Here is a 25,971-nt window from a genome sequence, read left to right as displayed (position 1 = left end):
AGTTCACCTTGGTGAATCGATTGGGTAGAAATGGCTCGGTTCAGGTGTAAAAATGACAACGTCCAACGGGTACGAAATACATACGTACCTGCGGATACCAAACCCGGTGGGCATGGATGCGGATCTTAGTTTATGCCTGTGGGTTCAACTTTAAAGCCAACAGATATCTACTAACGAGTTTGAAAAATTGATACCCAAATCCGCAATCCTGCTAGAACCGCAAACCTATGTAATATTGGAGTTGAACAATAATTTTTGTGTGGTTGTATACTTTTATTTGTGTTAGTACTTGATGACTTTGATTTGAGATGATGGCGGGAAGTATCATGTATGAGACTATTTTATTTGTTGGTTTGGACTTATATGTTTGCTTGCCATTAAAATGGGATTATGTGCATGGTTTCCTAAAGATTGCGAGTACGCGGGCACGCATGTGGGTATCTGCGGATAGCGGGTTCGGGCGATGCTTCGGGCCCATAGTGAGTGCGGGTGCAGATTTTAGCTCACGCATACAGGTTTGAGAAATGTACCATGCGGATTTTACCTATTGCCATGTGTTTTCAAAAAACATTTAGACGTGTGGCTTGCATTTTTGCTCTTTGTTGTTGGGACTAGATCTATAACCATGCATAATGGTGTACGGATCAGGATCCTAGCATTCTTTTTACAATCCAACTTGACCTTTATATATTTTTAGCATAAATTGCATAGGATAAGAGCCGCCCTTAAACTATTTAGGCTAAAATTTGAGACCCTTTACCAGCTATGCTTTGCTACGGGAATTAAAAAATTCAGTATAACAAACATAGTATGGAAAAATATTATGTTGATCATAGAAACAAATAGTTCTAAGCCACGTTGAGATTACCATTATCAACTTCACATAACAATGTCAAATAGCAAACCGCGAACAAAGAATACAGCAAAGCTTGTTGGGCTTTGCGTCCTCCAATTGTGAACTTTGCATCCTCCAACGACCCGAAGCCTCACAGCATCTCCTCCTTCGCTGCAATTTTGCTAAAGTTTGTTGGGCTTCTCTAGGAATTACCTATCCACTTCAAGAACAAATCTTTAGAAGGATCAAGCAACAGCTAGCAAGTCTCTCTCTCTCTCTTTTATGGAAGCAACAATACTCATGAGCTGGTGTATTTGGGCCGTTAGGCCGGGCTTGGGCCGCCACGATGCAGGTACGAGGAAGGGGAGGGGCCGTCCGAGTCCACGAACGACGGCACCGTGGCGAACTTCAGAGGATCGATCCAGTTCGTCGTGGGGGCATCGCCGCCTCCCCCCGAGCCTCGACTGCCCTAAACCCCACCGGGACCGGGAGCTCCCGACCCTCGCCGCCGGTTCTCCCACCCCCGACGCCCCACCTTGTTCCGCTGCACGCTGGTGAGTGCCCCCCGCCTTGTACCATCTCCTCTCCTCGCCGCACCGCTGCCCAGTTCTAGGGTTTGATTTGCCCGCCCGCGCGCTTGCCCCGTTGCGGCGGTTAGGGTTTCTGGCTCCTGGTTCCGCCGCGAAATTGGGGGCGCAAGATGCGGAGCAGCTGTTTGCTTGTTTTCTTTTGTGGATGGGGAGGCGAGGGACCCAGGCGTCGAATTTCCTGTCCCCTGCAGCTAATCCGCGCTCGTCTCGACCACAATCATTACCCTTAAGTCTCGTGTGCAGTTAGAGGGAACACTTTTGAGTAGGGGGAAGTTAGATGTTTTAGTTCAGAAAAGAGTTCAATTGTGGATGCAGATATATGTTTCCTGTGAACTCAGTAAAAGTTAGACAAGTCTCACTTAGGACAAAGCTAAAATGAGCAACAATTTGGGATGGAGGGAGAACACTAATGGTAATTTGGTCAAAGTGTGCCTAATCCAGTGCTTGTAATTCACTTGCCGACAAAAGAAGGGGTCGAATTCCTTCAATGAAGAATGAAAGGTGGCGAGCTCACGTGCTCAAGGGAGAATCATGCAAGGGAAGGCAAAGTGCCAAAAACCTTGAGTTTCCTGGACTTGCCGATGGCGAGCACGTGGCAAGGACTGTTTTAAGTAGCTGTCGGCCTGTTGCAATTCTTGTGCAATGGCTTATTTGCTTTCCACTTCTATGTTCTAAGCAGTCTGTTTTTTCCATTCCTTTGGACAGTTTGCAGCCGTGATATCTGGGGCCAGTTTACCTACTTTTTTGGTCAGTATTTTGATGTGGATTAATGGCTAGTAATATGCAGCCTTCTGGGCCACCTCAGGTAACTGCTGTCTCACGGTGTAAATATAATTTTATTGCCTGCAGCGTACATAGTGTTAATCTTCTTTATTGTTTTATGAGCAGCCTCCCAGGCCTCCCATGATGGGTTCTAGCACTCAGCTACAAAATCTTGGACCACCAATGCCTATGCAGGTAAACTGAAACTTAAGAGATTTTTGCTTCTTAACACATATGTCACCTCCAGAGTTGTAGGCTATGTTTTTAATGTTGCACTTCACATTCCAATTGCAGTTTAGGCCAGTGGTTCCTTCTCAACAGCCTCCTCAGTTCATGCCACCAGCAGCGCAGCAGTTTCGTCCTGTTGGTCAGCCAATGCCAGTAGCTAACATTGGCATGCCAGGGCAGATGCCACATTTTTCACAACCTGGGCAACATTTGTCTCACTCAAGTCAGGTTCCACCTGCATCACAAGGGGTTCCTATGGCATATCAGCCAGCTAGACCAATGTCATCAGCACCTATGCAGCCGCAGCAACAAGCTGCATATCCTGGGGGCCATTTGCCCACCATGCATGCCCCTATGCAGCCCCCGTCTTATACAGTGAGGAATTTGTCCCTTTTTGCAAGTTATCTTTTTTCCTTTGATGTAAGAGTTACTTGGCTTGGCTATTGTTAAGTTACTAACTTTTAAGTTCTACGTTTCAGTATCAACCAACTTCGATTCCTCCTGCTGTGCACCCCTGGGGCACAGCTCCGGGACCGAGTATGCCTCATGTGACTCCCCTAGTGCAGCCTGGACACCAGCCGGTGCCAGTTACAGCAACTCTGCCTTCAGTGAGTATCCTAAAACGGTCAAACCCTCTGCTTATTCACTTGACTTTTGTCAAATTTTATGGCCTCTGCTGTTTGTCTAATGTGCAAAAATTTTATATCATTTACCTTGGAATAACTGAGTTTGCAAATGACAAGGTCAACTCGTCTGAATCTAGCTCTTCAGATTGGCAAGAACACACTGCGGCTGAAGGAAAAAAGTAAGTGTTTTTTAAAAATCTTTTATGCTGTTAACTTCATGATGCTCTTGTGATTTTAAGTATATCATGGTTTGGTTTTCCGCTTATATGGCCTGCCTTCTCTTTTTATTTGGCCTGCCTTCTCTTCTTATTTCCTTTTCTAGGTACTACTATAATAAGAAAACAAGGCAATCAAGTTGGGAGAAACCAGTTGAATTGATGACACCTTTGGAGGTGAGTTGTAGTTAGTTTAATCATGTGATTATCATATGTTTAGCTATTCCTATGCAAATTCTGTGTTTTGTGCCTGCTTTATATTATTTTCACTAATCACTATTGAAGTTAAGTAGTCCAAACAGTTGATAAGCATAATAGAACAATTCTTACTTGGCTGTGCATTCCTGTGAGTGTGATCACCCATCAAGTACAGTATTTCGTTCACATTTCTTGCCATTTTGCCGTATTGATGTTTCAATTTCTTTATATTCTCTTTGAATTTTGTTGAGTAGTACTTACTACTTAGGGACCAAGAAATCATCCTCATTTCTTTTTCTCTTGAGGGCAGCTTAAGTTCTAATATAAAATAATAAAATGCATTGTTCTGTATTCAATTGCACTTATATGTTTTGGTGATTTAACAGAGGGCTGACGCCTCAACCGAGTGGAAAGAATTTACTACACCAGAAGGACGAAAGTAAGTCCATACTGGAATTAATTGCCACTCCTTCCATTTGTCAATGATTCCTCCATTTTCTTTCCATATTCTGACTGTTCTATCATTGAAGATACTATTTCAACAAAGTGACAAAGCAATCAAAATGGACTATTCCTGACGAGTTAAAGGTTTTCTTCTTGCTTTACTTCTGTGACATCAATATTTGTTTAATTGATAATTATAATTACTTTATTGCTACATTTTTTTTCTTTCAGGCGGCACGTGAATTGGCAGAAAAAGCATCAAATCAACAATCGGATCGAGAAACAGGAACAAATGCTGCCTCTGAACCTTCTACTATACCTGCTAATCAGTCTTCAACTGCAGTTGGTTTAATTGCTCCAAGCGCACATGATGCATCAGCAAACTCTGTTCCTCCTGGTGCCAGCGCATCACATAATGTGGACAACACCTCCAGTTCTTCCACTGTTGGCAAGCAAAATGGTGGTCCAAATACTAGTGCTGTTCCTGTTACAACAAGCTCAGAAGTTCAATTAGTTGCAACTGATGCAGGAACCAACAGGTTTGTACAGACATTTACCATTTTTCAATCCTGTAATTATTATACTTGACACTGATAAAATACCTGCTAATATGATGTATTTGTCAAACGTTGCAGAAACAATAACGAAAATTCATCTGTAACAACTGCTGCTGACACAGAAGATGGTACATCTGCTGAAGATTTGGAGGTATGGTGCTTTATATGTGCTATTTTGTTTCATTAGATTGTCGTGCTTCCCAATTCAGGTACTTAAATCCTTTGCTCAATGTTATCCAACTCAGTGACTCGACATTGTTACAATTTTCTCTGGTTGCCTTTCCGTTGTCATTAACTTTGAAGTTTCTGTTGCATTTCTCATTTGCATGTTGTAAGGATCACCGGGGTGTCCGACCCTAGAGGGGGAGGGGGTGAATAGGGTCGCTAATCGCTTTTTAACCTAGGGCTCAAACTACTTGCATAAGATAAACCTAACACGTCCTATACATGCTAGTTATGACTAAGGTTTATCTTTGCTACTCTCTACTTACCCCAAAAAACTTGCAACCTATAGCCAATCCTAAACAAACTAACTAGGAAAGTAAAGGCACGCAAGATAAAGTAAATGCGGAAACGTAATATGGTAAATAAAGAGGTAAGTGCAAGAGGGATGCAAACTCCCGAGTAGACACGGTCATGTAACGTGGTTCGGCACAAACGCCTACGTCCACGGGACACCGAGGCTCTTCCGATCACCGTCTTGCACTACGCCACAAAGGCGATGCCGGCAAGCAAAGGCAAGTGCCCACAAGACACTGAGTCTCGTGCACCGCCACCGTCTCTCTCGGTCACCCAGCCGAAATCCACTACGGAGCTTCTCCACCAAGGAGGGGGTCTCCTCTTCCCCCGCACAAAGTGTCGTTGCCACTCCACACCAAGTCGGAGGGTCACACGACGGATCACAAGGATTGCTTGCCGCAGCAAGACTTCTCTCAAGGGAGCTCTCGCAAGAACTAATCCCTATTACAAGCACTAAGCACTCTCACAAGTGTGCTTAAGCCTATATGATGTACAATGAAGCTCTAAGGTGGTTGGAGATGATCTTTGGCTCTTGTATACTTCCTTGGTCTCCAGCACTATCAAATGAGCCGTGGGGTGGCATATATATAGCCCACACACCCCAAACTAGCCGTTGGAAAAAGGCTGACAAAAAGCGCTATCACCGGTTAAACCGATGCTCCCATTTTTGTCATCACCGGTTTAACCGGTGAGTGCATTTTCCAACTAGCCGTTATACTTCAACGGCTACCTCAATCGACCGACGTAATTAACCGATGCAGCGTCGGTTTAACCGGTGAGTGTAGTTGCTGAAAAACTAACTCTCTGGACAACTGCACCGACGTTCACCAATATCTAGCGTCGGTTCATCCGGTGTATAGATTTTGCCTCAGCTGCTGAGTTCATTGCACCGACGTATTCAACTTTCCTGGCGTCGGTTCAACCGGTGTTACCAAAACTCTCAGACGTGCTCCAAGTCAATGCACCGACGTATGTAATTTTCTTAGCGTCGGTTCAACCGGTGATACTAAAATATCTCTGTCTTGATTGTTTTGACTTGGTTTCTTCATGGTCTCTTCAATCTAGCGGAACTCCCGTTGGGGCGGCCCTTCGGGCCTAGCTACGCCTATCTTCTCTTTGTCATCACTTGAACCTAAAAGCCTGAGAATGGTCATCTTAACAATCATATTAGTCCAAGTGTTGTGTTGTCTATATCAATCACCAAAACATTATATTGAAATATGGCATGAGAGGCCATTTTCGCTACACATGTGAATCTCTTTTTCGACATCCTTGTCAAGCCTGTTTTTACGTGCCATTTATCATTTCATTTGTTTTCCTTACTTGATGGATGGTAGTCTTTTTCTATTATTGTTTCTATAGTATATTCATAAAAATAGAGTAGCTAGACACTCTGCACCCAGTGTATATTTTTTCCCTTTTGGAACCATGCTCTGCTACAATTATTGCGGAACAATTATCTGGATTTTATGTGTTTGGGATAAGGACATGGTAAAAAGTTGCGATATGGATGGAGAACAAGTTTAGAGAACAACGAAGAGATATATAGCAATTGAAGAGCACAATAGATTTAGTAGGTCTTATTAGGACTTTAGCAGAAGAATATAGATACATGGGAGGTCAAGAAGAGACAGGTATGGATTACTGGATCTTTCTTCCCTGAAACAAATGTATTGGCACCCCTCTTATTGTGGATAGGACTAACACAATGCCTAACCAATACTTGTAAATTTTGTACTCCTATATATTAACTTCTGTATACTTGACTTGGACTTAATTGTCTTTCTACTCCTGTTCCAAAGTATAACATTTTAGTTTTGCACGAAGTCAAAACTTCTAACTTTGACCAAGTTTATAGGAAATGTATACATTTACAGTACAAAGTTTATTGGAAATATTTCATAGTAAATTTAATGAAACTGATTTGATTTTGTAAATGTTGGTGTATTTTTCTATGAACTTAGGATAAAGCTAAAATAAACTTACATTTTGGAATGGAGGGAGTAGTAAAACTGAACTTCTCAACAAATGATGTTTAATTATGACTGATGATTGACTTGTGTTCTTCGCTCCATTCTTTTTGTTTGGCAATTCTACTTCCTTACCTGGGCTTAGTAAAACTGCGAAGTTTATAGTAAAACTGGTGAAGTATATTTTACTCATATAATCCAGTTGCATCTAATACTCATGCATGATCTTCTTGGTCAGCAGGTAGCGAAAGTTTCTTATGAGTGTTTTAGGGATACTAGAATCGTTGTAGTACAAAGTACTACAACTCAATATGTAGAAGGAACTAAGGAGTCACTTTTGACTTTCTTTTGAGGGCAGAAATTACTGTTAAGGAAAGATATCACGCTCAAGATAGACCTCTGCATCTTCCTTTTTATTCAATAAAATAATCATGGATACTTGAAAGGGATGGAAGGAAGGAACATCCTCTGTAGTCTCAAGCTCTCAGCAATATATATACAACAACATAGCCTTTTTTCCCAAGCAAGTTAGGGTAGGCTAGAGATGAAACCCAAAAGAAATAAAGGTTATGGTTCAGGCACATTGATAGCTAGTCTCCAAGCGCTTCTATCCAAAGCTATCTCTTTAGAGATATTCCAATCCTTAAGGTCTCTTTTAACTGACTCATCCCAAGTCAGTTTAGGTCTACCTACCCCTCTTTACATTATCGACCCGCTCAAGAACCCCACTACGCACCGGCGTCTCAGGAGGCCTCCGTTGGACATGTCCAAACCATCTCAGCCGATGTTGGGTAAGTTTCTCCTCAATTGGTGCCACCCCAACCCTATTCCGAATAGCTTCGTTTCGGACTCTATCCCTCCTTGTGTGCCCGCAAAACCACCGCAACATCCGCATCTCTGCTACACTCAGTTGCTGGACATGTCGCCTTTTTTAGGCCAACATTCAGCACCGTATAACATCGTCGGGCGAATTGCTGTCCTATAGAACTTGTCTTTTAGCTTTTGTGGCACCCTTTTGTCACAAAGGATGTCAGAAGATTGACGCCATTTCAACAAGCCAGCTGAAATTCTATGCTTAACATCTTCATCAATGTCGCCATCCTTTTGTAGCATCGATCCTAAAAATCGAAAAGTATTTTTCTGGGCCACCACTTGCCCATCTAGATTAACGTCTCCCCCCTTATGCCTAGTCGCGCTGAAATCACACATCATGTACTCGGTCTTGGTCCTACTAAGTCTAAACCCTTTCGACTCTAATGTGCGTCTCCACAGCTCTAACTTTCTATTAATCCCTGTCATACTCTCGTCAACTAGCACCACATCATCAGCAAAGAGCATACACCAAGGGATCTCACCTTGTATATCCCTTGTGACCTCATCCAGCACTAAAGCAAATAAATAAGGGCTCAAAGCTGACCCCTGGTGTAGGCCTATGTTAATAGGAAAGTCAGTGGTGTTGCCATCACATGTCCGGACAAACGTCGTCGCATCCTTATACATATCCTTGATGAGGGTAATGTACTTAGTTGGGATTTTGTGCTTCTCCAAGACCCACCACATGACATTTCTTGGTACTTTGTCATACGCCTTCTCGAGGTCAATAAAGACCATGTGCAAGTCCTTCTTCTGCTCTATATCTCTCTATCAATTGTCGTATTAAGAAAATCGTCTCCATGGTTGACCTTCCAGGCATGAACCCAAACTGGTTTTGGGTCACACTTGTCACTCTTCTTAGGCGATGCTTGATAACCCTCTCCCAGAGCTTCATCGTATGGCTCATCAGCTTAATCCCACGGTAGTTAGTACAACTTTGAACATCGCCCTTTTTTTGAAGATAGGTACTAATATACTTCTCCTCCATTCGTCCGGCATCTTGTTTGACCGAAAAATGAGGTTAAAAAGCTTAGTCAACCATACTATTGCTCTGTCACCTAGGCATCTCCACACCTCAATGGGGATACCATCAGGGCCCATCGCTTTACCTCCCTTTATCCTCTTCAAAGCCTCCCCGATCTCTACCTCCTGAATTCTCCTCACAAAGCGTATGTTGGTATTGTCAAAAGAGTCATCTAACTCAAGGGTAGGGCCCTTACTGTCCCCATTAAACAACTTGTCGAAGTACTCTCTCCATCTATCCCTGATCTCCTCATCCTTCCCTAGCAGTCGATCTGTCCCATCCTTGATGCATTTGATTTGGTTGATGTCCCTTGTCTTCCGCTCGCGGATCCTAGCCATCCTATAAATGTCCTTCTCCCCTTCTTTCGTGCCTAGCCGCTGATACAGGTCATCATACGCCTTACCCTTTGCTACACACAGCTCGCTTTGCAACCCTCTTCGCTAATTTATAGCCCTCGATGTTGGCTGCACTCTTGTCAAGGTGGAGGCCCTTGAAACACTCCTCCTTAATAGCCCTTTGCACCTCGTCGTTCCACCACCAGGTGTCTTTCCTCTCCTGTTTGCCTCCACTACTCACGCCAAACACCTCTGAGTCCACCTTCCGAACACATGTTGCCATCTTTAGCCACATGCCATCTGCATCTTCTCCTTCTTCCCAAGGCCCCTCATCTAGCATCCTCTCCTTAAACGCTTGTTCCGCTTCCACTCTAAGCTTCCACCACTTTGTTCTCGCAATCTTGGCACGTTTGTCCCGGTGGACACGTACCCGAAGAAGAAAGTCCGCCACCACAAGCTTGTGTTGAGGGACAACACACTCCCCAGGTATCACCTTACGATCTAATCAATCACGTCTATCCTCCCTCCTAGTAAGGATAAAATCGATCTGGCTCGAGTGTTGTCCACTATGAAACGTCACATGATGGGATTCCCTCTTCTTGAAAACGGTATTCGCTATCAACAAGTCGTAGACCAACGCGAAGTTCAACACATCCTCCCCCTCTTGACTCCTGCTACCATACCCAAAACCCCCGTGCACTCGCTCGAACCCTACATTAGTCGCACCCACATGGCCATTGAGATCTCCTCCTATGAAGAGTTTCTCGCTGGAAGGCACGGTACTAACCATGCTATCTAGATCTTTCCAGAACTGCATCTTGGTGCTCTCACTAAGGCCTACATGAGGGGCATAGGCACTGATCACATTCAAAGCCGAATCTCCAACTACCATCCGGATTAGGATAATCCGGTCGCCTTGCCTCCTAACCTCTACGACTCCATACTTAAGACTCCTATCAATCAAGATACCTACACCATTCCTATCCGGTGTTGCCCCCGTGTACCAAAGCTTGAAGCCAGTATCTTCAACCTCCTTCGCTCTCTGGCCATTCCATTTAGTCTCCTGAACGCATAGAATATTTACACGCCTCCTAATTGCTGCATCAACTAGCTCTCGCAACTTATCCGTTAGGGACCTTATGTTCCAGCTACCTATACGAATTCTAGTTGGCTTGGCTAACTTCCTTACCCTTCGCATCCGTCAAGGGAAGTGCGAAGACCCTTGCTCATTTTTCACTACACCCGGGCGTAGATGTAGCGCGCCACTCAGGTTGCGACGACCCGACCCTTGTTCACTTATTGTCAAGGACGTCGGATCCTAGGGTAGCCCTGCGCCGCAGGCTTGTTTTGAGAGAGAAGAGAGAGAGTAGAGTTTAGGGATAATAATCTTGCTTGCTTAAAAGAGATACAATCCCATCCTTATATAGATGGGCTGACTTGACCCTTAAGAAACCTTGACTTAACCCTTAAGAAACCAATCTCTAAATTTAAGGAAATAACAAACCAAGCTAATCTAATCTTTCCTAATATCCTAGACCTATTACTGTTCACTGCGTGAACAGTACTTCCTACCCATGACATCTTATTTCCTTAATCTAGCCATTAGGAGCCGTCTGGTCCTCGCCGTCCCGATCCACGCGTGCCGCAGCCCGGCGTACGTCGCGTGCGCGCCTACGCCTGGTGTACGTCTGACCGTACATGACATCTCCCCCCTCTCGAGGTCCAGCTCGTCCTCGAGCTGAAAGTCCGGGTAGGCCGCCCGAAAACCATCGAGGTCTTCCCATGAAGCAGAATCCGCCGGCTCACCGCGCCAGTGGACGAGGACCTGGCGAACGCCTCGCGCCAAGCGAGCACGCTCGACCCGGAGAGGCTCCGGAACCACCGCACCGTGGTGGATAACAGGGAGTGCTGGAGGGGACGCCGGCGGTTTACCGACGAACTTCTTGATCACTCCCACGTGGAACACATCATGTAGACGAGCCCCTTGGGGAAGCTCCAGGCGAACTGCTACCTCGTTGATGAGCTCGACGACGCGGTAGGGCCCGACGTAGCGGGGCTTCAGTTTGCCCTTAGCAGTACGGGGCAAAGAAGCAGCGGCTCGCTGACGAAGCCGAAGGAGCGCCCAGTCGCCCACTTGATAGGATACCGGCCGGTGCTGGCGGTCGTAGTAGAGCTTTTGGACCGCCTGGGCCTGCTCGAGGCGATAGCGGACGTCGGTGAGGAATGCCTCGCGGGCCTCCATCTCCTGGGCAACCGCATCAACCCTCGTATCACCCGGCTCATACGAACGGATGGAGGGCGGGTCGCGGCCATAGACCACACGGAACGACGTCTCGTGGAGCGATGTCTGGTAGGCCGTGTTGTAGACGTACTCCGCCCACGGCAGCCAGCGCAGCCACTGTCGGGGACGATCACCGGTGAAGCAGCGCAGATACATGATGATGACTCGGTTGGCTGCTTCGGTCTGGCCGTTAGACTGGGGGTGGAACGCCGACGTCATGTGCAGCTTCGTGCCCACGAGGCGCATGAGCTCGCGCCAGAACGTAGAGGTGAAGACCGGGTCGCGGTCCGACACGATCGACTGGGGGACGCCGTGTAGTCGAACAATGTCGGCGAAGAAGGCCTGGGCGACTGACTCCGCGGTGTAGGGGTGCGCCAAAGGTATGAAGTGGGCGTACTTGCTGAAGCGGTCCACGACGGACAGGATGACCGTCTTGCCATGCACCCGTGGAAGCGCCTCGACGAAGTCGATGCCGATGTCCGCCCAGACGCTGGCGGGAACGGGTAGAGGCTGCAGTAGCCCAGCGGGGTGCAGGTGCTCAGACTTGTACCTCTGACAAGTCGCACCGGCCCGCACGAAGTCCTGCACAGTGCCGTCGCATGTGGGGGAAGTGGAAGTCGCGACGAAGTCGGTGCAGCGTGCGGTGGACGCCCTCGTGGCCGTCATCGTGTACCGCGGTCACGATCTCCTGCAAGAGAGGGGAGGCCGGCGGTATGTACAAGCGGCCGTCGTAGGCGACCATATCGTCGATCACCGCCCATGGCGCGGCGCGGTTGCCCGCGCGAACCTCGTCGTGGATGGCCACCAAGGCCGGATCCGTAGCTTGGGCGTGGCGAAGGCGTGCGATGAAGTCGAAGCGCGGCGCCGAAATTGCCAGTAGGCCGCCGTCGTCGTCGTCGTGGCGGGAGAGCGCGTCAGCCACCGTGTTCGACGCGCCTGACTTGTACTCCACCGAGAAGTCGAACCCCAAGAGCTTGCCGACCCAATGATGCTGAGGGATCGTGGCCAAGCGCTGGTCGAGTAGATACTTGAGGCTGTAATGGTCGGTCTTGACGATGAAGCGACGGCCCCAAAGATACGGACGCCAGTGCCGCACTGCCTGGACAAGGCCAATAAGCTCTCGCTCATACGCAGCGAGGGAACGGTGACGGGGAGCAACGGGCCGGCTGAAGAACGCGACCGGATGACCGTCCTTGACGAGGACCGTGCCAAACCCATGCGACGAGGCGTCGCATTCAACGATGAAGTCCTTGGCGAAGTCTTTCATGGCGAGCACTAGTGCGCTGGTGACCGCGGCCTTTAGCGCCGTGAACGCCGCGGTCGCCGCCTCGTCCCAGGAGAAGCCGTCCGTTTTGAGGAGAGCTGTGAGTGGCGCAGCGACGGTGCCGTAGTTGTGGACGAATTTGCGGTAGTACCCCGCCAAGCCGAGGAAGCCCCGGACTGCCCGAGCTGAACGTGGCGTTGGCCAGTCGAGGATGGCCTGCACCTTGGCCGGATCCATGGCCACGCCCGCCTCAGAGATGACATGCCCCAAGTATGCGACGGAGGGAACGCCGAAAGCGCACTTGCTGCGCTTGACGAAAAGCTGGTGCCGCCGCAGCTCGGAAAGGACGGCGCGGAGGTGACGAAGATGATCCGCCCAAGTCTTGCTGTAAATCAAAATATCGTCAAAAAACATAAGAACGAAACGACGAAGAAAGGGCCGGAGTACATCGTTCATCAGCGCCTGGAACGTCGCCGGGGCGTTGCAAAGCCCGAACGCCATCACCAGGAACTCGTAGAGGCCGTCGTGGGTGCGGAACGTGGTCTTGTGCACATCTTCCGGCCGCATCCGCACTTGGTGGTACCCGGACCGTAAGTCCAGCTTGGTGAAGAACCGCGCCCCATGGAGCTCATCGAGTAGCTCGTCGACCACGAGGATAGGGAACGCGTCCTTTATGGTGAGCGCGTTCAGGGCGCGGTAGTCGACGCAGAACCTCCACGACCCGTCCGGCTTCATGACGAGGATGACTGGCGAGGAGAACGGCGAGTCGCTGCGGCGGACGATGCCCTGTGCGATCATGGCCGCGCACTGTCGCTCCAGTTCATCCTTGTGGGCCGCCGGGTACCGGTACGGGCGAACGGCGACTGGTGGCGCGTCTGGCTTGAGGGTGATGCGGTGGTCGTGGGCGCGCTGGGGAGGCAGCCCCGTTGGCTCGGCGAAGACATCCCCAAAGTTGTCAAGGAGCTCGTCGAGGAGGGGCGCGCTGGCGGCCGAGGCGGCGAGGGTAGGCGTGTTGGGCAACTCCAGCCGGACCAGCTGATGGCGCGCCCCCGGTGCTGGAACGATAGCCGACGCGCAGCGAGGTCCCACACGATGGGGCCCAGGGCTGCCAGCCAACGAGTGCCCAAAACCACGTCGTAGCCCGCCAATGGCATGACGAAGAGGTCCGCCGGGAAGGAGTCGCCGCCGATGAGCAGCGGTGCGGCGCGGATGACGCCGATGCACGTGACGCGCTCGCCGTTGGCGACCATGGCCGTGAGGCGTGGACGCTGCTGAAGTGGGAGGCCGGAGCGCTGCGCAGCCGCCTCCGATATGAAGTTGTGCGTGCTGCCGGAGTCCAGGAGGGCGACGAGCGCTGCGGCGCCCAGCACGACCTCGAGCTGCATGGTGTCAGCGAAGGAAACTCCTGCTAGGGCTTGCAGGGAGAAGACCGGTGCGTTCTCCGGTCCGCTATCCTCGGCGTCGGCCGGTAGTTCGTCGTCGTCCTCGTCCTCGTCCTCAATGCCTTCCAGGAGGAACAACCGCTGGCAGACACGGTTGTGTCCCCGGGAGTACTTCTCGTCGCAGTTGTAGCAGAGACCCTTGCGACGACGCTCCTCCTGCTCCGCCTGAGTGAGGCGCTTGATCTGGCGGCCCTCGACGGTGATCGTCGCGGGGCAGCCGGCTTGGGAGCATGTGGTGCCGGCAGGGCGTGGCGTGGAGCCGGTACAGTAAGCAGTGGCGGCCGGGGCGCAGGCTTGGTCACCGGCGTGGAGTACTGCTCGCGCAACTCGAATTGCCGGGCCAAACTCATGGTGGCGTCTAGGGTTTGCGGGTTCTGAATGCGGACGTCGAGGCTGAGCGGCGGCATGAGGCTCCCAGTGAACAGCTGAACGCGCTGTTCTTCTAGGAGGGGACCCGCGCGGGCGAGGAGCGCCTGGAAGCGGTCCATGTAGTCCGCCACCGTGCCGGTGCGGCGGCACTCGGCTAGCTCGGCCAAGGGAGCGGAGCGCAGGGGCGGTCCGTAGCGGAGGTTCAGCAGCTCCTTGAAGCGGCGCCACGTCGGGGTACCCATGTCCGTTTGGATCTGCATGTACCACAGTTGCGCCCCATCTTCGAGGTTGTAGGACGCCATCCACACCTTTTCCTCCTCCATGATCCGCTGCTGGTGGAAGAAGGATTCACAGCGGTTGATGAAGATGAGCGGGTCGGTCTTGCCATCGTAGCGTGGGAAGTCCATCTTGTGGAACTTCGGTGGCCGATCATTGTGATGCTCGCTGAAGGTCTGCTTGTTGTTGGAGCCCTGCGACCGGTCGGCCGCGAGATCGGCGATGGCCTTGGCGTTGGCCTCCGCAGTGGCCTTGAGGGCTTTGACGGACTCGACCAGGGACGCCACGGTGGTCTTGAGATCGTCACCTTGGTCGCCCATGGCGGCGGCGCAAGGCGCAGCGGATGAGGACGACGGAGATGGCGGCGTTGCGGCAGGTGGTGGTGAGGGCTGTGGAGAGGGAGAGGATCGCCTAGATCGTGATACCAGGTTGTCAAGGACGTCGGATCCTAGGGTAGCTGGACCTCGGCTATGCAATTCGTAGCCGCGATCCGTCTTCTCCCGCGAGGTTTTCCCCCTGCGCCGCAGGCTTGTTTTGAGAGAGAAGAGAGAGTAGAGTTTAGGGATAATAATCTTGCTTGCTTAAAAGAGATACAATCCCATCCTTATATAGATGGGCTGACTTGACCCTTAAGAAACCTTGACTTAACCCTTAAGAAACCAATCTCTAAATTTAAGGAAATAACAAACCAAGCTAATCTAATCTTTCCTAATATCCTAGACCTATTACTGTTCACTGCGTGAACAGTACTTCCTACCCATGACATCTTATTTCCTTAATCTAGCCATTAGGAGCCGTCTGGTCCTCGCCGTCCCGATCCACGCGTGCCGCAGCCCGGCGTACGTCGCGTGCGCGCCTACGCCTGGTGTACGTCTGACCGTACATGACACTTATCGTACCCAAGTCACGATACGACGCGCCATTGGGGGATGGCGACCCGGCCCTTGCCCATTTATCACCACACCCGGGTTCCGATGTAGCGCGTCGCTAAGAGGGTTACGCCCCAACGAGTTTCTTATGGGTTTCAAATCCATTAGAGTGGCTATTTTTGATGCTGGTTTGCCAAAACCTAACGCAATCCTCCTCCTTTACCCGGGCTTGGGACCGGCTATGCTGAGACGACTCAGGAGAGAGTCTTCCAGTCAACATAGGCGGAGTTAATATATATATATATATATATATATATATATATATATACACACACACACACACACTTTGAAGGAAATTAGTTTGATTTGAATTGGGCTGTCCTTTTTCTGTGGATGAAATCATATTTTGCACTTGTATTATTATTTTCTATACTTCTTAGTGGACTAGAGCTGCTTACTCTTCCCTTCTTTCTGACACTATGTGTTATGTGTTAATGCTGCTTCCTCATGCTATTCTCTAGGAGGCCAAAAAGACCATGCCAGTTGCAGGGAAGATTAATGTCACTCCATTGGAGGAGAAAACAAGTGAAGAAGAACCTGTAGTCTATGCTACTAAGGCGGTGAGGATCACTTGAAAGAAGCAAATAATGAGTTGGATATTTATTCATGAAGTGCTCATCTAATTTATGTACCATATATTTTTTGATATATAGGAGGCAAAAAATGCATTCAAGTCCCTGCTTGAGTCAGTAAATGTTGAGTCTGATTGGACATGGGATCAGGTACGGAACTCTAGTCTACTTAACATCAACTTATGAAACGTGTAACACTGTTTTAACATTTACAGACTATGAGAGTCATCATAAACGACAAAAGATATGGAGCTTTGAAAACTCTTGGAGAGAGAAAGCAAGCTTTCAATGAGGTCAGTGTTTGTTTCTCTTTCTCATAAGATCCTAACCATTCTTAGCGGTATTCTCAACTCTTCTGGCTCTTTATGATAAATGTTTCTAAGGTTCAGGTCTGATGATTTTATTCCTGCAGTACTTGAACCAGCGAAAAAAGATTGAAGCTGAGGAAAAACGGATCAAACAGAGGAAAGCACGTGATGATTTCCTTGCAATGCTGGAAGTAAGCTTGCTCTGCATTAGGAAGCTTTCTCCTTTTTATTACTGTACCATATTGAATGTTTTCTTTTGTAATTCAGGAGTGCAAGGAGCTTACATCATCGACAAGGTGGAGGTATACCTCTAATTCCAGTATTTTCTTTGCATATAGCAAATTTCATCAGATAATTGAAGTTCCTGCTTTATTTTATTCTTTTTTCTGGTTGGAGGTGCACTTATTTTTTCTTGTTCACCATGCAGCAAAGCAATTCTTATGTTTGAAGATGATGAAAGGTTCAAAGCAGTTGAGCGTCCAAGGGAGCGTGAAGATTTATTTGAGAACTATCTTGTGGAACTACATAAGAAGGTTCTTATATATTAAACTTTATACCTTGTGACTCCTTTCATTATGGTAGTTCTTACTGTTCCTCTTGAACATTCTTATGACTTCTTTGATACTGTTTTCAATTCTGTGTGCTCTCTTTGTTTCACTCTCTTCTATCCAAGTACTACACTTTTGAAAAAACTGAAGAAATAGATTCAATTTATCAATGTCTTTATGCCTACATACTTATCTCCATTGCTAAATGGAGAAAAATTATCTATTCAGTTTATTGAGATATTTTTTGAACCACAATTAATCTTTATTTGAAATAGGTAACTTGAGCATTTCTGCTTTTTGGTTGTGGTTACTTTTGTCTTCTGTATTTTGTGAAGCTGTTTGCTTCTTTCATACTTATCATAATCACTTTATCGACTGCCCTTTTATTTTGGATAGGATGATTTGGTCTTGTTATGAGCGTAAATGTTATTTGCAGCATGACCCTATTCATTGGTGCTTTTGCAGCATTATATCTAAGAGGTATTGGATGGCGAAGGATCAACCCCTTCCATCCTCTGAATCTAGGATGAAGTTTAGAGTTAGGATTGCATTTAAGAACCTTGTTAATTTTTGACAATTGAGGTTTTGCTTGAGTGTCGCATAGATCAGGAATTGATTACCATTGATGACACAGTTGTATTGTATACTGTGCATGATACAATATGTACACTACTGTAGGAAAAAGCCAAGGCTGTCGAAGAACACAGAAGACATTTAGCTGAATACAAAACTTTTCTAGAATCATGCGACTTCATCAAGGTTATTTCTTTGATTTCTCCTATAGCCAATCAGTTCAGACAGAGCTCAAGAAATGAACAGTTATTTTTTTTTCATGCCTGCAGGCAACTACTCAGTGGAGAAAAGTTCAAGAACGGTTGGAAGATGATGAGCGCTGTTCCCGACTTGAAAAGATTGATCGCTTGAATATTTTCCAAGTTAGTATTTTCCTGGCCTTAGTAAATTTTTGCTGTTCTGTGGTTCAATTTGTATTATATGTTTTTGTGTTTCTCAGGAGTACATAAGGCATCTGGAGAAAGAAGAGGAGGAACAGAAGCGGATACAAAAGGTATGATTCTCTTACCTCATCGCGAATCTTGTTTTGTTATTCTGCTCCTATATATGAAAATTAAGCTAGCTTGCCCATACAGGAACAAGTAAGAAGACAAGAGAGAAAAAACCGTGATGCATTTCGTAAAATGTTGGAAGAACATGTCACTGATGGCACAATTACTGCAAAGACTCGGTGGCGTGATTACTGCTCACAGGTTCTTGAAATATTGATTTTCATATATAAAATAAAATGATAAACAAGTTTTCCTGTCCTGATTTTTACGTTATATCAATTCACAGATAAAGGACTCACAGGCTTATTTGGCAGTGGCATCAAACACATCTGGCTCTACGCCGAAAGAGCTATTTGATGATGTGATTGAGGAACTTGACAAACAGGTTATTTTCTGATATTCAGCACATATCCAAGTAACTGTTTATTCAAAATATCAATGGCTTTTATGTGTTTTTGTTTTGTCTTTGCTCTTGTATGAAGATGCCTTCAATGATAAAAATTTACGAACCTTGATTGACTGCACTGGACTTTTCTTGGAATGTAACGAACCAAATATTTATATTTAGTTAATGATGTATGATGTAAATGCAGGCATATTTCTATGCACTGTGCCTAATCACTGTTATGTACTTGTATTCAATTTGATAAAATGGTGTAAATGCAGGCATACTATACTTATTAACTTCATTGAACCCTGTGTTAACAATTGGAGTCACAGATTTTTAGTAACTAGTAATTTAGTAATGGTAAAACAAACAATATCTTAGCATGAACACTTGCTATTTGATCTCTTGGTATTGTTAAAATACATTTCACTGTTGTCATTATATCTGTGTTGCTTGTATGCTCTGTTTTCAAGGCGTCGCCTAGGCGACAAGGCGGTGGCGGCTCGCCTTGCTTAAGGTCTCGCCTTAGCCCGCCTTAGCCCGCCTAGGCGTCGCCTAGGCGATAAGGCGGTGGTGGATCGCCTCGCCTCGCCTTACCGCTTTAAAAACATAGCTTGTATGTTGTGCATCTACCTTTAGGGTGCCCACTACTTTTAACACTTGCATGGTTGATGTTAATTTAGCAGATGTTTTCACTATTTGAAGTATGCAAAACGATTGGTGACCAGTCATCACCTTTAGTGAACATAAGATGAATCGAAGATGTTGCTACGTTTAAAAATTTCCTTTAGAAAACCATGTATATAGTGCATGAATTCAATTTTGAATTAGCCTTTCATATCAAGATTCTGAAAATAAAAAGGGGTACTGTTAGTGTGATAAACATGCCAGATCTGTTGTACTTAGTTCATTAAGAAATATATCTTATATTTGTTTATGTGCGCTTATGGTTTATTGCTATATTTTATCTTGCAGTATCTAGATGACAAGACCCGAGTCAAAGAAGTGGTGAAATCTGGAAAGGTACCCTTTTCTGTTATATACAGTCATGATCCACATTTACCATGTAAATTGCTATTTTATAATTTTCAATCCTCTTAATTTTTCCAGATTCCAATGATAACCTCATGGACATTGGAGGAATTCCAGACTGCTATTCTGGATGATGACGCTCTTAAAGGAATATCGACCATCAACATCAAGGTGTTATATTGATTGGAATTTTAATTGGTGTCTAAATATGTTATGTTATTAATCTGATTTACTTTGCTGGATTGGTTGCAGCTTATTTATGACGATCAGATTGAAAGGCTCAAGGAAAAAGAGCAAAAGGATGCCAAGAAGCGTCAGCGATTGGGTGAAAATTTTTCAGATCTTCTGTATTCAATAACGGTACTGCAGCTAACTATAAGCATGTTACATTATTTGCTGACATGCAAATTAAGTGCTCTAATATATTCTGTATGGTAGACTGCGGTGACTAAATGTCTAGAAGAACTGCTATAATTTGTTAAATTTCAGGTTAATTAACTTGATATGTTTCTATATATAATAATCCATGAGTTTAAACTCGTTGATGCTGAATTCAAAAAGATGAACTTATGGGTGCTTACACTTGTTTTCAGTGCTTGCACAAGTATTTGAATACAAAAACTTATGGTTGCTTACAGTAGTTTTGAGTGCTTACACAAGCTTTGATAAACTTATGGATGCTTTAAAAATTCAAAAGTTTTCAGTGCTTACACAAATACTTGAACATAATTGCCAAATTCTTATGCCTAGAACAAATTAATTTGTGCTTTAAAAATAAAGCTTATGGGTGCTTCTCTCTAGCATCTTTTGAGCGGCTTTCTTACTCGGCAACTGACTTTCCATCAGCTACTTGACTACATTGGCATTTTTCTCAGTATCAGTCCTAATATGAGATGCTTTGGTTCTAGAGTTTAGCCTGAACCAGGGGAAAATGTTTTCTACTCTTTTATATTCACATTTTATGGCGTATGTTTTTTAAGTTTATTTGTTATGAACATAAATACATAATCACCATCAGTAAACTCTTCCTTGATAGTACTGAAGCCATATCATCTCCCTCCAAGCATTCTTTTTTCTATATTGAGAACCAGATCCAATCCCTTGTTTGCAGCCTCACAACTGGGGGCATTACCAGTGTTATAAGCATGTTCTCCTGACTCCATATTTTATTAATAATATATATTTTTGCTTGCAACAACATGCATCTTTTGTCCAGCATTATCATTTCTAATGACCTGGTCAGATTAATCGCTACAATATTGATCTGTATATCAGAATATGGCATACATTTGATGTGACTTATTTGTGTTTGTTTGAAACATTGTAGGAAATATCAGCTTCTTCAACCTGGGATGATTCTAAACAGCTATTTGAGGACAGCCAAGAGTTTAGGTATGCAAATGCCAATCCTCCTCCCAACATTATAAGAGCAGTTTACCAGATTACCTGCATAGCTGACGTTCTTCCATTGTAGGTTGAAAACAATAAACATTTACTAGTTCAGGCTGCTCGCCAAGTATAGTATAGAGAATATAACAATAGTGGTTACAGTCCAATTTCTTATGGTAGCAAGGGTAGATTCAGCTTGGTGGAAAATACAATTGAGTAGGAGTTACTTCTGGATTTTTTTTTACGTGTGGGAAAAAAGTGAATCTATCTAGTTCTTTAATATCTTGGTCTGGATTCTTCGATATAATCATAGGTCCCTTTTTTTGGACTTTTATCAACCCTCATACAAGTAAAATTAATATATCAAACATATGATTCATTTAATTCAGTTCGAACAATGATTGTGTTGGACTATGAATAAGTCTATACAAATGTTTCATGCAAGATGTTATGCCTCAGAGGTGAATGACTGTTTATGTTTGAAGTGCTGCATGATAGGGATTGCTATCAGATTTTCCTACATGTTATTGTTGCGGAGTGATTGATTATTATGTTGGATTTATTGCATTAGGGCCTTGGACAGCGAGACTTATGCTAGAGAGCTTTTTGAAGAGTGTGTTGTCCACCTGAAGGAAAGATTAAAAGAGAAAGAACGTTTGAGGGAGGAAGAAAAGGTGAATGTTTGTATTTTTATGTCTCCTTTCATCTAACTGCTCTTACATACTTTTGTATTATTTCATGGCTCCAAGCACAGCTGCTACTTAATGAGAATAGTAAATACCATTTATCCACTTGTGCTACTTATCATAGGTGGTCAAAGATGATTGATCCAACCTAACTGAGCCAGAATAGCTGACAGCTTTTGTAATTGGCTTGCTTCAACTGAGTAACCTGTACAACTGATGATCTGAATTATTATGGAATGAAAGTCTTTTAACCACTTAACATGTTTGTAGATATACATTCAATCCTTGATAATGTTAAATTCAAGAGCACGGTATTTTAAGGTTGTTCTTTTTTTTAACTAATATAAGTTGCACAATTCACATCTGTACGTTATGATTTTCTAGGCAAGCTAGGTATGGCTTTAATAGTAAACCAAATCAAAGCATTAGACATTGAAATGGTTTGAGATATTGCAAAACCAAAATTTCAAGTCTAGTTAATATTTTCATGAAAACCCAATGAACTACCAAGCGCTTTAGGGGTTTATTGTTTGAGGAATCACCTTATCCTAGTTGAGGTGGCCCATCATGAGTTCATCCCATGAATGGGTGGACTGCTTGCTAATTGTTTGCTTGCCCCGAGGGTGAGGTTGTGATAGATCGGTTCCATTTCTCAAACCAAACAAAAATGTGAGTGAGAAGATGATGGATCACCCCATTCCTCTAACCAAACACCATATTTATATTCATCTGCTACCAGTATCAGTTGCGGCATACAATAATTTTTGTCAGTTATTTCCTGTTCAATTCTCTCGGTTTTTGCTGAAATTTTTACTCTTCTTAGGCAAAAAGAGAGAAAGAGCGTGAAGAGAGAGAGAAGAAGAAAGAGAAAGAAAGGAAGGAGAAAGAACGCAAAGAAAAAGACCGGGAGAAGGAGAGAGAGAAGGAAAAGGGGAAGGATCGATCAAGGAGAGATGAAATGGATATTGATGGTGCTGATGTGGAGAACCATGGTTCAAAAGATAAGAAAAGAGATAAAGAAAAGAAACATAAGAGACGCCACCATGACACAGATGATGTAAGCTCTGAGAGGGATGATAAAGATGACGCTAAGAAATCTCGGAGGCATAGCAGTGATCGCAAGAAATCTAGGAAGGTATAGCATTTGTTATTCCGTGCAAAACAAGCTAAACACTGGGGATGTAGCTCAGACTTGTTATATTGCTCATACAACTTGTGGTGCTAAGTCTACAAACACCATCTTTAGTGTATGCCACTAAATGTTTAGTGCCATTATATCAGCAGTGCTTGGTACAACTTTTCCTAATTATAGTACTTTTCTGTTTACTGTTTGTGTTATTTGACTTGAAACATGTTTACCTTTTTCTTTTGATGTTCAATTGTACAATTAGTGGGGCTTTTGCGATGCAGTTGTTGCTAATTTTATTTGTTTGAATATTCAAATAATCTACAATGAAAGGGAAATTTGCTGTTAAATGGCTATTGGAAATTATTGCCAAGAAGCACTAGCATTGTTCACTCTACAAAATTTTTATTCTACAACATTATTGGCACAGTTACAAGTGAATGAAACCTGGCATTTTGTCGTGATATTATGCTACTTATAGCTTTGGTTCAAATGTGTTCTGACAATCCTGTGAGTCAGTTCTTGCAGTGAGGACTGTACACTGTTGCTCCTTATTGCAAGTTGATTTTTTTTCAAAAAAAACTCAAAAAAAAGTTATAAGTAGTGTAGTATAGCTAGCTATGGGCACATGTTACAATCTCAAGTAACTGAACTGCCGATTATAAATGTAGGCAATATGTAATTGCTGTGTTGCCTATTTCCTGTTCATAGATTACCCGAATTCTACCATGGTTATTTTCATATTGTTAAGCTTGTAATAAGATCATAATTGTCATTCATGCAGCATACACATGCTTCAGACTCAGATAGTGAAAACCGGCACAAAAGACATAAAAAGGATCGAGATAGTTCCCGAAGAAATGGTGCACATGAGCTGGAAGATGGTGAACTTGGAGAAGACGGAGAGGTCCATTAGTCTCTCCTTTTGCTACTGAGATTGTTAGTACTTACTGCCCTTAGTCATGTTCTCCATTGCTTCTATTTTCTTTCTTTTGGCTAGTAGTGGTTCTGCTTAACAATCTACTAGTGCTATAATTATTAAGTTCAGTTCTGAAATATTTTCTTTAAACTCAACGTTCCTGAGATAGCATATTGTCGTTTACTTCCTTTTTGCGTAAACAGCATGCTTTGTTTTTGGTAATTGCACATATTATTCTCTGAAATCTCTGCAGCACTTGGTTTGGTTCGTGTGGTTGGTATATCCTTCTTTGGGATAGTGTGAGTGAATATTATCTTGTTTTATCTGGATGTGCAAAATGTAGTCCTGTATTTTGTATCATCATCAAACTATTTGCCTTCCTAGACACATTTTTACTTCTTTTCTGCCTTCCAACTTTCCATGTGTACTCTCTTGTATTTGGGTCACAGGGGATCTGAAAAGTGTGTCTTAAATATCCTTTAGATGTCTTGGCTGGACATGCAACTATAGATAGGCTAAACCACCCAGTAACTTACTTCTCTTATTATTCTTGAAAAGAGAGAAAAACATTAATTTATCATATTTCCAACATTAACCTTGTATCCTTATGAAGTTTATTACTCACAATTTTGATTGGATGTCGTTATGTTACCAGTAATGTTGATCTCCAGTCTTGTTACACATGAATTTGTTTCCCATCTCTTGCCTGTTGCCTTGCGCTGGAGCCTAGCACACATATTGCTCTGCTGCATCTTGGTCCTGCTGTTGCAGCTTTTGTGACATCTGATCTCGCTAATTTTCCATTCCCTCTTTAAGCCTGCGGTGCCTTTTGTATTTAACTAACATGGTCTGCTGAGGTAACAGGTTGAAGTACCTTAGTTTTCAGCAAGTCTGGTACTTGTGAATGGGATGGGCTTTCGGATGAGGCTGTTGATCTTGTCTCGAAAATGTTGGGCACTTGATTGTTATAAATATCACTGGGGTTTTGTTTTTTGTTGGAAATATTTAGGATTTTTAATTTTGGAATAGTCAGTGTGTTCATTGTATTACGTTTTTCACTTAGCAGCTTATCCAGCTTTGTTGTTGACTTGTATGGTTCTGTACCCAGAATACTTGTACTCGATGCTGTCAGATGCAGCCTTGCCCACCGGATGCGGCAGCCTTTCCTAACACCTTCAGTGTTGATCGGGCCTTGTGAATAGTTTTTGCCTTAAACACCCAGCCAATGTTCTTAAGGCGTCGCCTAGGCTCTTAGGCGTGCTCGGGGAGGTAGGCGTCCCCCTGCCTTGACAGAACGCCTATGGCGTCTGCCTCAGGTGCAAGGCATCCGCCTGGGCGTCGAAAGGCGTCCACTAGGCGTCCTGGAGGACAAGGCGGGCGCCATACATAGGTGCCATGCGGGGACTCGAGCGGGACAGGTGGGAATTCGAGGGGCGGGCGGGAATCGGGCGGGAAACTGAGAGCGGGAGGGAATCGGGCGCGAAATCGAGCGGCAAAAGCCGAGTCCTGGCTTAATCAAGAGAGGAAAACAAAGAAGAGAGGCGGGAGAACTCACGGTGGTGGCTTGGATCCTCGGCGAGGCAGCGACGGCGACCCTAGCGGCCCCGCGCATCTCCGCGAGGGCTTGTGTGGCCCTGCGTATCTCCGCGCGTCCGCGAGACCTGTGCGGCCCGGCGCGGCCCCGCCTCCTCTGCGCCTTCACGTACCCCCACTGCCGAGCCACGCACGTGCTCGCTCCTGCGCGGGCTGGCGGAAACCGACGGATCCGAGCAGTCCACGGCCACGTGCGCCCCTGCCTCCATGCGCCTCCTCTGCTCATCTGCGGCCTCCTCTACTAGACTGCAATGGCCAGGTAGTCCATCTCCAATCTCCGCTGCCTCCATGCGCCTCCTCTACTCATCTATGGCCTCCTCTGCTAGACTGCAATGGTCAGGTAATCCATCTCCGGTCTTCCCTTCCCTCCGCTCTGGTGCTCGTGTGTCCCTTCCCTAGTTCCCTCTACTACTTGCGCTTGCTGCCTTGCTCTGCTCTATGCCTCTATTGCTTGTTTGAGTGGTGCGTGGCTATGCTCTTCCATTTAAAATCAATTCATCTGTTAGTGGCTCTATGATTTGTGCCTTTTTTGTTTACTAATTGAGCCATGTATGGTACAACAGCTCAACAAAGATATGTATATGCTACTAAATTTTTTGCTATTATGGT

The 25,971-nt window shown here is 45.4% G+C and overlaps 1 protein-coding gene across 2 annotated transcripts; it reads left to right on the top strand.

The window, feature by feature from the left end:
• Nucleotides 1–1,180: 1,180 nt before the first annotated feature.
• On the top strand, nucleotides 1,181–24,036 carry LOC120676265 (pre-mRNA-processing protein 40A-like). Of its 2 annotated transcripts, none has more exons than XM_039957509.1 (29): nucleotides 1,181–1,389; nucleotides 2,131–2,230; nucleotides 2,314–2,382; nucleotides 2,482–2,790; nucleotides 2,895–3,023; nucleotides 3,159–3,220; nucleotides 3,364–3,433; nucleotides 3,841–3,893; nucleotides 3,985–4,042; nucleotides 4,130–4,437; nucleotides 4,534–4,606; nucleotides 16,199–16,297; nucleotides 16,391–16,459; nucleotides 16,525–16,602; nucleotides 16,722–16,808; nucleotides 16,885–16,919; nucleotides 17,045–17,150; nucleotides 17,844–17,924; nucleotides 18,008–18,100; nucleotides 18,178–18,231; nucleotides 18,314–18,430; nucleotides 18,516–18,614; nucleotides 19,593–19,640; nucleotides 19,728–19,820; nucleotides 19,902–20,009; nucleotides 20,977–21,041; nucleotides 21,610–21,712; nucleotides 22,548–22,859; nucleotides 23,635–24,036. In XM_039957509.1, the coding sequence occupies exons 2-29, from the start codon at nucleotides 2,195–2,197 to the stop codon at nucleotides 23,764–23,766; spliced, it is 2,946 nt and encodes a 981-aa protein (XP_039813443.1). In that variant the 5' UTR covers nucleotides 1,181–1,389; nucleotides 2,131–2,194; the 3' UTR covers nucleotides 23,767–24,036. The 2 variants fall into 2 exon arrangements, with proteins under 2 accessions (XP_039813443.1, XP_039813435.1); XM_039957501.1 differs by having other exon boundaries at nucleotides 1,225–1,389; nucleotides 3,144–3,220.
• The last annotated feature ends 1,935 nt before the right edge of the window (nucleotides 24,037–25,971 follow it).

Source organism: Panicum virgatum, chromosome 2K, assembly GCF_016808335.1.
Source record: "Panicum virgatum strain AP13 chromosome 2K, P.virgatum_v5, whole genome shotgun sequence".
Lineage (NCBI taxonomy): Eukaryota > Viridiplantae > Streptophyta > Magnoliopsida > Poales > Poaceae > Panicum > Panicum virgatum.
This window is presented reverse-complemented; position numbering and strand designations above follow the sequence as displayed.

What these genes read in the sequence shown, in the direction of transcription:
- LOC120676265 (XM_039957501.1), top strand. Translation starts at nt 2,195, where the DNA reads ATGGCTAGTAATATGCAGCCTTCTGGGCCACCTCAG. An exon ending in CTGATTGGACATGGGATCAG is followed by an intron (nt 16,460 to 16,524) that starts GTACGGAACTCT and finishes TAACATTTACAG; the next exon opens with ACTATGAGAGTCATCATAAA. An exon ending in TTGAGGAACTTGACAAACAG is followed by an intron (nt 18,615 to 19,592) that starts GTTATTTTCTGA and finishes TTTATCTTGCAG; the next exon opens with TATCTAGATGACAAGACCCG.